Here is a 13,251-nt window from a genome sequence, read left to right on the forward strand (position 1 = left end):
ATCCATGTTACAATATATGGCATTCCAAACAAATGAGAGACATGACGGCCATCGTCCGACAAGAATAAAAAGGCTATAGACACAAGTCACAGGCAAGGGACCAATAAAAATAGCATTCTAAAAAGAGAAAAGAAAGGTGAAGGAAACCAGACGTGAATGAGTGAAGGGTAAAATACATCAGTGTGCTCTATGAAGAGAAGGCGTGTTGGAGAAATACAGTAGGACGAGGACGGCCAACTCTTGCTGTAAAGTACAGAGAGAGAGAGAGAGAGAGAGAGAGGGAGAGGTCATTGGGAGGAGAAAGGTGAAAAATCCATGGGTCTCCTGTGGACAGTTCAGCCGGGCAGTGCAAGCGTCAGGTTTTCAGTCTTCTCCCTGTTTTCTGCCAACAACGTTCCAAATATATTCTGCCACAAGTCCAGTGCGCCTCGTCGCATCACACGTCCACTCGTTCTAACATTCAAGCGTGTTGTAGTCTCTGTCCAGGGAAAGCAAGGGACATGGTAGGGGATAGGACGGGGACAACAGCCTCCAGAAAACTTAGCCAGAATTCAAGTACTCCAGTGCCACTTCGTAACAGAACTTATACTGATCCTAGGATGAAAGAAAAGGATAATTAACATTTTATTCTGGTTGAGGACGTAAGAAATTAATTCATTTTGTGGGCGTTACAATCGGCACTACCAAGTGTCGTATAAAACTATTTGAAACTCTTTCGGCAGGAAAATGTATAATAACGTGTTAAGTGTTTACAATGCTTTGTCAAAGAAGTCAAAAGTAAAACAATTAATAGCGCCTGGGAACAAAACGAGGGGCGCTCATGTGTAGAACAATGATGAGGTGCGCTTCGTACCAGTAAGTCTACCATGTTGGGTTTGTTGTTCCTCAGGGTTTTGACTGCGTGAAACACGTCCACTGATCGCTGATGTTTCAACATTTCACATACGATGCTGATTGCGCAGAACGTCCCGCTCCGTCCGCCTCCGTTCCTGCTCACAGCCAAGGAGAAGACGGTTAAGAGGGCAGGACTGAAAAACAGTATATTGCTAAATATATTCATTGGTTGCTTTGTTTCATAATTAAACTGTGCAGTACAAATTTCCAACTTTTACTTTGTGTGCGTTCAGAACAGTAATTTAACAAGATATTCATCATGTAAAAATACAGGTTTGGTTTTTTTAATCTTTTTTTTTTCCTGAGGGAGCTGTAAACAGTAAGCGCAGCTGCGAATGACAGAGTTTTGTCATGTGGTAACGTAATGGTTTCTCTAAAAGCTCAACTTATAATTATACTTCCTGAGCAATTTTTGGATTTAACCAGTAGATGGTGCTACACTACTTCTGATTCTCACTTGGATGGCAAACCATCTGAAGGCCCGTGTTCATGTGGCAAGTCAAATGTTCCAACAGGACTGTTTCTAATTATTTACCACAACAGCCAGTTTGGTGTCCCTCTATGTTCTAGCAGCTACAGTTACTGTCTCTGTGTTTGAACAAGCATATATCTGTGACTTATGAAATGTGTTTGAACCGTAATGAGTGCCCAGACTTTTGAAAGTTTAAAGTACAGAGTGTTGTTTAGATCAAGGATAGTTAGCAAGGCAAGAGTTTACATTTCACTTCTTTGTAGGTTAAACAACCTTGGGTGGGGTAGCACCATTTTCCTCTGTCTATGAGGAGAAGTCCCCAGAGGTTAGTGTGTGTGTGTGTGTGTGTGTGTGTGTGTGTGTGTGTGTGTGTACGTGTGTGCATGTGCGTGTGTCTGTGTCCCTCTATGTGTGTGTGTGTGTGTGTGTATGTAGAGTGTGTAGATATGCACATAATGTGTGTGAGTGCATGTAGTGTGTGTGTGTATATGCACGTCGTGTGCATGTAGTGTGTGTGTGTGTGTGTGCTGTGTGTGGGGGATGTCTGAGACTGGAATCCGGCCGGCAGTATAATAAGAGTCACATGAACGAGTGTTTCCTCTTGGCCCTGCTGAATGGGAATGGAGACCCTGTTCCTGGAGAGTGCGGCCAGATTACACTGACAGCGGCCCCGTCGACACACTTTCTCCCAGGCAGCAGATCTCATTTCCCACCCAGCCAGAGCCTCCAGGAAGCAGCAAGCTTTTACCACTCCCATACGCCCCCCAAAGCTCCCCCCCGGCCCCCCACATAACCTCGAAATGGGGCCAAAGATAAGGAGAGTGTGATTGAATGGAATGAGAGAAGCCAGCCCACGGGCTGAAACGGCAGTCTCACAGGAGACTTACAGCTAAATCTGGACATGAGGGAGAGAAAGAGAGACCGAGCTCCTCTAAGTCTCCGTAGTGTTTTGACACATGGTTTTCATTCTGCTTCTTATCCAACCTACTATCTGCACAATTGTAGTCCAGTTACACTAATGTATGTGGACTTTAAAACAAGTATATGTTTGAAATTGAAACTGAATTAAAACACTGGAACCGATCACATTCGCTCAGAGAGAAACTGTACTAGCAGGAAGGTGCTGATCCTAACAGGGCCAGTGATCTGTAAAACATCTACGTTCAGAGATCCAGACTGGAACGAACATGAGAGGCACGGGGGGGTGATTCAGATGTGTCTTCTGGTGCCGACCACCAGTGTAGCTTTGGAGAGACTACTACAGCATTTTAGTTCTTAAAACAGATCCTGGGCCAGGGAGGGAAACTAAAATCCTTACAGTGCAGAAGAAAAATCCAGATTTAAATCAAGATGAGCACAGACACAGAAAACCTGTCATTACAAGATCCTATAATCAAGGCTACAACTTAAAAGAAGCCACTAGGTCAAACATCTTGTGCATCAAACCAATTCTTGTTTGATTCAACCAGCTTCCGAGAGCAACTGTCAAATGACTTCTTATCTACTCAACCTCAGTTCAGGTAAGATTGTGGTTGTGGAGCTTTAGGATTCAGGTATGGTGTTCAGTGACAGCACTGAGGTTGGGAAAATTCATCCAGAACAAACTGACAAGAGATGAACAAGAACAGATTGTTGTATTTTTGACGATGCATGAAGAGGCATCAGTTGTGTGGTGGATGTAGTTCTTCAGTACCAGTGTAATGTTGGACTTACAGACAGTGCACTACAGTGCGTCCCTCTCCTCCATCATACTCCTCCTGCCACTTCTCCACCTGACGGATGAGTTTGAGGAAGGAGCGCTTGGAGACGGGCGTGTCCCGGTACATGGGCCAGCCGAGGAACTGGAACTGCTGTACCATACGATACCCGTCCTGTGGCTGCAGTGGACACACACACAGGCCCCAAATATGAGCAATAAAACCACAGGAACAGAGCCAGACACAATCACCATCACCTACATGACACAGGCCAGGGAAAGCACAGGCAGAGTGTCTGAGGTATAATGTTGCAAATGATAATACAATGGATGGAGCTGATTGCGGGCTCTGTGTGTGTGTGTGTGTGTGTGTGTGTGTGCGTGTGTTCTTCTATGTGGTCGTTTACCCGTGCAGCATTGAAGATGCGGAATATCCGACTAATGATGTCCTCTTCCAAGTCAGCAGAAACAAACTCCACCTGGATGGGCCCATGCCTGTGGACCCCATTCTCTGGCCAGTACTGAGGACATAGCTGCACACGCAAGGACAAATAAAAAAAAATCTAAATCAAAATACATACAATACAGTACACTACAAGCATTAACATCCAAACGTACATGACATCATTTCAGAATAAAAATAATCATTCATCAAATTTCACAAGCTTGTTAAAAGTGTAATGGTCTTGACACCAAAGTCATACTGATGACATGTTTGAAACAAGCTGTGAACTGTGATCTGGTTATCTCATTGCTGTCGCTGTGGTGATAGGATGTCAATCTCCTATCAAAGACTGAGCATCATGAATAAGGTGAAGCACAGAAGGCACAGAAGGTAGTTTCTCAGGCAGCTGTCAGAGAAGTGAAGGAGAGGAGAGTATAGCCACTCAGACATGTTGCCGTGTCTGACCTGTGCTGCTTTGATCTGGGCCCAGCTTGTCAAAAGCCTCAGGCCAGGAATTTCTCCAGTCAATCTCACACATCTCTCAAATCCTAGGCTATATTCCTATCCTCTACACTTCGCATTCTGTGTGTGAGTTTGTGTGTGTGTCTGTGAGTATCATTATGTGACAAATTATAGAACAATAAATGAATCTGAATGGACTGTGTGTGCGTGTGTGTGTTTGTATATCTGTTTGCATCTATGCATCTGTGTGTGTGTGTGTGTGTAAGATAGATGGAGAGAGAGAGAGATTCGTATGGAGTTTACCTGCGCTGGGTCGACGTCGTTTAGCATGACTATGGATGTGCAGTGGTAATCCAGCACCAGTCTCCAGAAGTCTTTGACTGTGTTGGGCAGTGGGTGCTGGGTGACGATGAAGGCTGAGGGCTGCTTATAGCTCTGGAGACGTGAGAGAGAGAGAGAGAGAGAGAGAGGAGAAGATAGGAGAGGAGAGATGGAGACAAACGGATTATCTTTGAAGTAACTAATTAAAATAAGAGGCATTTCTGGGCAGAAATTCATGCCCGTCATGCATATTTTCTGCCTTTTATTATTGCTGCTGGCACTTGGTATTTTGTAGTAATGAAAACAAATGCACTGTTGCTTTGCAGTGAACATATTTCCCATATAACTGATTCAGATGGAGTCACATTACAGTGATTTTGATAAACATTTTCCCCAGTGAGGGCCTCTCAGCCGTTTTCATGACAATGAAATGAATCAATTCCATCTGTTTTTTTCTCCCCAGTTATTTTCAATAAGCACATAATTGGTGGTGGAACACTGAGGAAAGCACTACATATTCATCTTGGTGTCGTCTTCCCCCACCCCCTCCCCAAACCCCTCACATTGTTTTTGGTTTGGTTTTCTTGTGAATGCCCAGTACTGTTGGAAAAAAAACCAAAAAAAAAAACAAAACAAATGATTATTAGAGAAATGAATGAGTCATTTGCTTCCCACTGTTAAACCTCAGGATACACCAGTACTGCTGAGCCGAGAAATCTGACCTCTGCATCTCTGTCTCTCTGTCTCTCTCTCTCTCTCTCTCTCTGTCTCTCTCTCTCTCTCTCTGTCTCTCTCTCTCTGTCTCTCTCTCTCTCTGTCCCTCTCTCTGTCTGTCTCTCTCTCTGTCCCTCTCTCTCTCTCTCTCTCTCTCTCTGTCCCTCTCTCTCTCTCTCTGTCTCTCTCTCTCTGTCTCTCTCTCTCTCTGTCTCTCTCTCTCTCGGTCTCTCTCTCTCTCACTCTCTCGCACTCTCTCTCTCTCTCTCTGTCTCTCTCTCTCTCACACTCTCTCGCACTCTCTTGCTCTCTCGCTCTCTTTCTGTGTCATGATTCCTCATACACATTAGAGCTAACACAAACACACACTCATCTGTTTGTGTGTGTTGCCTTACTGCTTCTCAGACTTAATGTTGTTCTGATTGACAGCGTCGTAGCTCTGACTGTCGCCTTGTTTAAAGTGAATTGTGTGCTGAAACTGCATTTTCTTCCATCCACTGACTGCTCAATGTCTCCAGCGCAAAGCTAAGAGACGACAGAGCCATTAAAACCCAGTCGGCATGATTATCCCTGATACGATTCGTCATGTCACTGATCATTAGGCTGTGGTTACTCGACTTCAAGCTCTGCTTGCAAATACATAATCTGTTGTTTTCATTTTTTTTTTCCTTATGTGATGATGCTAAAAGCAGATATGAGTCAGATATCTGCATTAATGAGGCATATTTGTTCTGCCTGTAATGTGATTATAAACAATTATCCACAGGCCTCCGGATCAAGCGCTTTCCTACTTTGCCCAAACTTTGAGTCAGAGTCTCCTGACTGCCTGTACTCACTGCCCTGTCTGTATCACCAACAATATCACAAACCATTCTCCACTGAGCAGTGGTCTTGTCTCGATGCTTTTTCCACACAATTCATTAAAGTGTTGAAAGTTAATTCATCTATTTCTGTTTTACCCATACCAAAGTACCCACTGTTTATGTGTGTGTGTGATATCCACATTATACCATGTAGGTTCCATATAGTAACTGAATGACACCTCTTACTGTTCCATATAGTTAAGGTTCAGGAGTACAAGAGAACTGGGTGTACTAGTTAATACATATGTGCCCAGCACTTGTATACATATATATAACAGGGGTTTAATATATATGGAGAGCGAGACAATGAGAGAGAGAGGGAGAGATAGAGAGATAGCTATAAGTGCAGTGTAAATGTGGTATATAATGTGTGTAATACATACATCCATGAGGGCAGCGTTGATGTAGTTGCTGCTCTCTCCATCAATAGTGATGAGGAAGGGTAAACAGCGGTCGGGTGGTAATATGTCCATGCAGCGATTCTTCTCATGGTTGCGCGGCAACAGAGCAATGCTACAGTCCTCCACCCGTAACGTGGGGGTAACCATGTTCAAGGTCTGGATTGGTGTGGGTTAGGGGTTTAGGGGATGGGTGGATGAGATGGGGAGCAGACAGGTTGGATGTTTAAAGCCCACAGTTTTAAACAAACAGTCAAAGTCAGTGGATATGATCTGATATTTTCTCACACACGCCTACAGTGAGGAGTTCTAGTCAGCAGTACAGCAGGACATCAGTCTGCCTCCAACCCATACCCACTCTTAAAAAACAGTTTAAAGCGAGACAACTATTCATCCACTAGTTTAGCATTTTCTCTTACTGTTATTTTATCAGTAAAAGGAAAAAATGAAGAGCTTGAGGAGGGAGCTGCCTTGTTCTGGAGCAGTGCCACAGAGTTGATATACTTGGGATTCAAACCCACAACCTTCAAGTTATTAAGCTGTTTCTTTCACCACCTTGCCACCCTTATCCCCCCTTTTTGTATGCTCACAGACTCACCCTGAACTCCTCTTTTATCTGGCTGGAGTTGGTCTGGGGGTCCAGGCGATTCATGTCATAATAGACGGAGCGGAGCTGTGAGGCCGGGATGGTGGTGTCACCGCAAAGACAGGCCTCCAGGATGGCATCGTGAATGAACACATACTGCTCCTGGGGTGTGCGCGCGTACACACACACACACACACACAGACACACATAAGCAAATGTTGTTTAATGATCGGAAAGTCGCTGATTGTACAATATTAAAGAGACATCAAGTATCACACATCGTAACTTGTCAAATGTACTTTCTTTACTTCATTAAGACATGTATAAATGGGTCTATTTTACTGGACTCTTACTGTGTGTCCTGCAGTTTGCAGTTGACTCTGTGGGACACGTTTTGCAGCATTGTAAACTCAAGGCCTAAAGCTTAACACATTGAGTGAGTGAATTCATCAGTTGCTCTCTGTGTCTGTATCTATACACTTGACCACAAGCGTTGACCTCTCTTCTCTCAATGCCAGCACCAGTCACTCCGTGAATGGATCCAGGCCAAAGCACTTGACGTAAATCATTTATGAAGTGGCATTTGGAAAATGTCTTGAGTTGTCATTTTTGACAAAAATTCTTTTGGAGCCAAGGTCAGTGACTTTCAGGTTGGGAGACAGTGACGTCAGGAGTGGACAAAGAGTCCTTGAGTTGGGTTTCTGAGGGGGGACCATTTCACAGGGCCACGTAACCACTGAGAGACTAGAGATCAAATGTTCTTTCCCTCACTGATATTACAGAGAGAAAATGAAGCTTTGGGATTTGAGACAGAAATAACAGTTAAACCATAGCCGACAGTCTTTTAGGGAAAACCTGTTGTCCCCCCTAAATATTAATTATTTTATATGGAAGGGGCCTTCAACAGTATGTCTTTTTGTTTATTTTTTGCTACAAGATTTATTTTACACCTATGTTTGTGTTCTTACCATCTCCTGCACACACAACACCAATGAAGATTGAAAATAAATCTGTTTAATGTCAAACGTTCAGTTTCTCTTCATTTATATTTGTCCTGTACACTTGCCTAATGAGTGAAGGCAACTATTTTTTTTTTTTATGACAAATGCAGTGAATTTGAGCCTTAACTTTCTCAGCCATTATCAGGCAGGACTTTGGACTTAATTAAACTGCAAGTCTAAGCTGATGTTCCCTCACTCATCTGGATGTTTTTGGTTTGATTGGGAGGGTCTGTATTTTATAAGAATGCAAACAGTGTTTTGTTTTAGGTGAATAATTGGGTTTGGACTCTTGCGACTGCCAGAAGCTGATGGTGGACTCTCAGACACAGCAGCTGTTGATAGCTGGTGGTTAGGTGGTTAGACTAGGCTTAATATGATGGCTTGGTCTGTATGAGGCTCTTGTGAAACGCTGCTGTGTGTTAGTGCAGGGTCCTAACTGGACTCAGTACCTCTGTCTGGACCATGTTGACCCTGCGTGACCGCAGCTCTCTCACACAGTTATAGATGTCCACCACACCCTCTCGCTCAGCCATGTCCAACATGATGTCAATGACAATAAAGCAGCCAGTACGCCCTGCCCCAGCACTGAGAGAGAGGAAAACAGTGTGACTGTTAGATCATAAAACACACACACACACACACACTCACACAATCACGCACACACATATACACAAAATCACACACACACACACACATGCACACACACACACGAACACACACACACACACACACACACACTCACACAATCACACACACACATATACACAAAATCACACACACACGCACGCACACACACACACACACACACACACACACACACACACACACACACACAGGCCTCAGTACTAGTCTTATCACCTGCAGTGGACCACCATGGGCCCAGCATTGGCCGGATTCTTGGATTTAACCCTGCGGACAAAGCCCAGCAGTCCGGTGGCGTGGTAGGGAACGCCGTGATCAGGCCAACCAGTGAAGTGGAACTGGCGAATCTCCCTAATCTCATGGGCACCTCGCTACGGTAAACAAACAAACAAACAAACAAACAGATAGATATGTTTAAGTGAGAAAAGCTAGGACTGAACATCCACTCCATCCAAAACTCATACAAATACCATCTGGAAACCTGGGTTTAAGCCAGCTAGCATTTTACCCAGCATGACCACTGAGAAGTTTGTGTTTGTTTTGATCAAAGTTTGTTTGTTTTTTGTTTTTATTTATTTATTTTTTTTCCACATCTGCTCTCGGGGCAGGGACACTGATGACAAAGCCTGTCTCCAGGGAGGATGAGGAGGAGAAAGTACAGCTGGAGGAGGAAGAAAGTAAAGCCATGATTCAGCTCGCCTAGATCCGCAGACATTGCCCTGAGCACACACGCATGCGCACACACTGAGTAACTAAAGGGGGTGAAAACATTCACAGTTTAAAAAAGTCCTCAGGAAATTCAAGTAGGTGGTAACGCTGCATGGCAAAAGAACGTTGCAGTGAGTGAGTCGGAGATGAGAAAGATGGAACAGACGGAAAAGTCAAAAGAGAACAAACACATATCGGTGGGGGATTTAACTTCTTCTTACGCCTACAGCATGAAGCCTCAAAGACTGGACATCGCTGTCCACTCCAGAGTCTGTTCTCAATGCGTATTTTTACAGCTCTTCACTCCACCATGAAAGTGAATATATGATTGTGTACATTACAGTAGGGCATATTAAATGTTGTTACCTTTCCTAATAACCCCCCATTATTATTATCAACCAAAACAATTTACATATATATTCAAAATATATTACGAGCTTGTACTTCATAAGGACTTTCACTGAGACATGTCAGTGAAACACATTCAAATATACCTAACAGTGCACATGAAAAACAGAATCTGACTCGAATACATGTATGTTATCACACAGAAAACATATGTTTATTTATACTATGAGCCATTCATGGTTTATCACGCAGAGAGCATGGAACATATGTTTATTTACACTATGAGCCATTCATGGTTTATCATGCAGAGAGCATGGAGCATATGTTTATTTACACTATGAGCTGATCGTGGTTTTTGATCCGGTACCGTACCTTCTCCACGGCGAAGGTTCGGATGACGTACTCGGACAGAAGTTGAGTCTCGATCAGGGTGACCTTCATATCCCTGTAGATCTCTGTATCATCTGGCCAGTACTTACAGCATTTCACCTGCAAAGGTAAAGAGAACGCAGGTGTGTCCGCTGATCAGTAATTATCCACTAACCCGCCCTCACTCCCTGCCAAATTACTCACTGAAGCTTCAAGGTTAGCTCCAAACACTCGCCCAAGATCCTCTGAACACACACACACACACGTGGGAAATTCTGATGTAGCATGCATTCACAATGTACTTAAATCTTTAAAAGATTTCTAGCACCTCTACGAAAGTCATTGTGCTTGTACAATGGAATTATCTTAATATTTTTAAGATATCTTGAAGTGATGTGGTAACATCATGTGAAATTGACCCAGTGAAACTGAAAAAAAAGGGGAGGGGGTGTGATAATATGTTGCTTTATGTATGGAACTGCTCATTTTTGGAATGTCCTAGATATGAGTCAACCTCTGTGTCTAATCTTCCCCTGTCTAATTACCCCCGTTGGCCCGCTGGTCAGCGTTCTCATTAAGAGGGTGCGTCTCTTGGGCGGTGAGGTCAGGAGTTTCAGAGATATAACCCTACCCCATCTCCTGACAAAATCATTCCATTTCCTTCAAGATGAAAACCGGATTCTTCGTAACCTTAAAAAAACCTGTTTCCGTTGACTTATCTCCCTTCACCGTCAAAGATCGACATCACTCAAAACTAAATGCTTTCAGAGGGAGGGGGAGCTATTCTTTCATTTCATTTCCTTTATTTACTTGTTTACGTGCTAAGTTCTTCAAACACCACAGATGAGTTTAGTCTTTTCTGCTCCACCATATCTCCTTCCTCCTCTCTGTCAGTCAGTCTGCATTTTTTTGTTATCGCTATTGTTTTTTTGTTTTGTTTTTTTACCAAACCCTCCATCATGTCCTGTCTCATTTTGGGTTTTTTTTGTTTGTATATTTTTGTTTGTTTGTTTTGTTTTGTTTTGTTTTTTGTGTGTGTTTGTGTTTTTTGCAATAGAAGTGACGAGGATGGCTATCATTAGTGGTATAATTGCAGTTTAATAGCTCTGTACATTTCTGTTTGGCAGCTGTTGTTGTCCTGCTGTCTTTTGCTGAGGGCCATGGACAGGCCCGTGCAGAGAGGGCAGTCGCATCTATCTATTTATCTTTTCTAATTGTCAAAATGAAGTTATCTGTAAGGGATCCAGTAAAAAAAAACAAAACAAAACATAAAAACAGGATATTAATCACGTAACAAGAGGGGTTTTGTTTTTTGGAATATGTGATGCCTATTTGTTGTCAGTCATCTGTAGGAGAAGATTAAAAGAAGGAAAAGAAAATCAAAAATGCCTGTGTTCAAGTGTTTACCCCCACCAGCTTCCTACAAAATGTAAAAAAAAAAGCAATTAACACTCTTTTAAAAAACAGGAGAAAAAGTTTTGGAGATAAAAAATATATATATATATATATATATGAATATATACACAAAAAAACAGCAAAGCAGGAGGACAGTAAGCAGCCTATCAACTGCAAGAAAATTCATCCCAAACTATTCTAACACTTGACTTTCTCTCAGTGCCCTACTTTCAATAGAGGCCTCGTTTTAGGCAATGACAGGGGAAGACAACACATCTCAGGCTAGTTTCAACATGAGTTTTACTCCATTCATACACTAATAACTTATTAATGACTTAAATGTTGTTCCGGAGCAATCCAGCCAAGACTCTTTTGTTCTTGTCAGATATTGAGATGGGGTTTTTAAAATCCCATTAGTTCCAAGAGAGAGATTTTGCTGGGAAGCACAGGGATTTGTCCCCCCTCTCAGCCACCGGCACACAATGGCATCACTTCATTGCAATCCTTTTAACAAATCGGAGTTTCTTTATAAGCTGCGCTTTACTTGGGAAAAAGAAAATCTGAGATGGTCATCCAGGAGTCACTGTCCTTAGATTATGAACATATGGACCTAATCTGGGTGCATACTGCTTGAGAGACTGATCAAGGATTATCCCTCTCTACAAATCCCAACCTTAAACAGTATCAGTGCAACAACAAAGCTGACACTTCAGAGTGTCAAATCCCTCCCCCACACATAATCCCCACAGTACAGATTTAACAGACTTGATGCGTGTGTTAACAACATCTTATCTTCACCTGCGCTTCTCCACAACACGACGCTTGGCCGGTGAAAATGGGAAGGAAATTCTAGGCAAGGGTGTGCGGTTCGCTTGACCAAAAGCTGACATGGCATTTTGAAGTGGATGCTGACTAGACACAGATAGGCTGATCGGATAAATAGAGAACAGCCCCGGTGAGGTTATCTGTCACGAGGATGGAAATATTTTCTAACCCGACCATTTTCTAACACAACCATATACGGTATCTGGTGGAAAGGCAAGTCACTGTCAACTGTGCTTTTGTGTAGACACTAATGAGCAGTGAAACTAGATTTCCACACACAGCGACATTTCACAGTCAAACACTGTGGGTGTTTTTTATGTGTATGTGCGTGCGTGTTTGTGTGTGTGTTTGATCATCACAGCTCTTCCAAAGCTTAATCCCTGATGTGGATCCCATAAGTTAAGTCTATCAACACAAATAAGGAAAGCCCAGAAATCCATCCTTAGTTACAATACGATGGTCTACGCTGAGAGTCCGAAAGCTATTGGGCTCAGGCCCGCACGGTGCTGGTGCCGATCAGCTATGTTTATTCCCCGGTCCAGTTGTGTATCGAGTCTCATCTGAGTTTAGATGGGAAACAAAGGGCCAGCAGCGAGCCAGCTAGGTGTGAATATGGACAGGGCCAGGAAGAATTCCCAGAGTTCATCAGCGAGGAAGCAGAGCAGATGGCAGCGATGATGAAACGGGTGAGAGTTTATTGGCCACTGCAGAGACGGCTATTCTGACAGGCCGGGTGAAGAATACCAAGGCACACTGGGAGGTTATGAGTAGCAGTATTTACCACAGAGGGAGCGGGCGACCAGATGTGACATTTCAAAGACATTTGTTGGAAGGCACCGAAGCCAGACCTTGACAATATTTCACTGTCTAAACATGACGGGCGTATTCACATTCCTAACAAACTGATGTTAGTGAATGTGTTCGTAAAAAATCTGAACTTGAGTGTCAGAAGTGTTTGGAGTCAAAATAAAAATGTGTTTTGTTTTGTTTTGGGTTTTTTTTCCCCCAGAGGAGAATACTCATATTACAGCTTTGCTCAATATCCTCTTCAAGATCCTCTGATCATTCCCTCTCAGACAAAGTGCTTGTTTTTTTACCCATTCGTCCTCAGT

The 13,251-nt window shown here is 43.1% G+C and overlaps 1 protein-coding gene across 1 annotated transcript in view; it reads right to left on the reverse strand.

Moving 5' to 3' along the window:
- Positions 1 to 223: 223 nt before the first annotated feature.
- The window catches only part of LOC115806363 (receptor-type tyrosine-protein phosphatase mu-like), a 141,980-nt gene continuing 128,952 nt past the window's right edge, over positions 224 to 13,251 (reverse strand). Inside the window, exons 21-30 of the mRNA XM_030767037.1 lie at positions 9,923 to 10,039; positions 8,711 to 8,865; positions 8,302 to 8,437; positions 6,864 to 7,013; positions 6,251 to 6,424; positions 4,273 to 4,404; positions 3,470 to 3,595; positions 3,080 to 3,243; positions 854 to 989; positions 224 to 594 (exon numbers count right to left, since the gene is read on the reverse strand). Coding sequence (XP_030622897.1) covers positions 541 to 594; positions 854 to 989; positions 3,080 to 3,243; positions 3,470 to 3,595; positions 4,273 to 4,404; positions 6,251 to 6,424; positions 6,864 to 7,013; positions 8,302 to 8,437; positions 8,711 to 8,865; positions 9,923 to 10,039 — 1,344 coding nt within the window. The 3' untranslated portion in view covers positions 224 to 540. The remainder of the gene's footprint in view (positions 595 to 853; positions 990 to 3,079; positions 3,244 to 3,469; positions 3,596 to 4,272; positions 4,405 to 6,250; positions 6,425 to 6,863; positions 7,014 to 8,301; positions 8,438 to 8,710; positions 8,866 to 9,922; positions 10,040 to 13,251) is intronic.

The sequence above is a fragment of the Chanos chanos genome, chromosome 3 (genome assembly GCF_902362185.1).
Source record: "Chanos chanos chromosome 3, fChaCha1.1, whole genome shotgun sequence".
Lineage (NCBI taxonomy): Eukaryota > Metazoa > Chordata > Actinopteri > Gonorynchiformes > Chanidae > Chanos > Chanos chanos.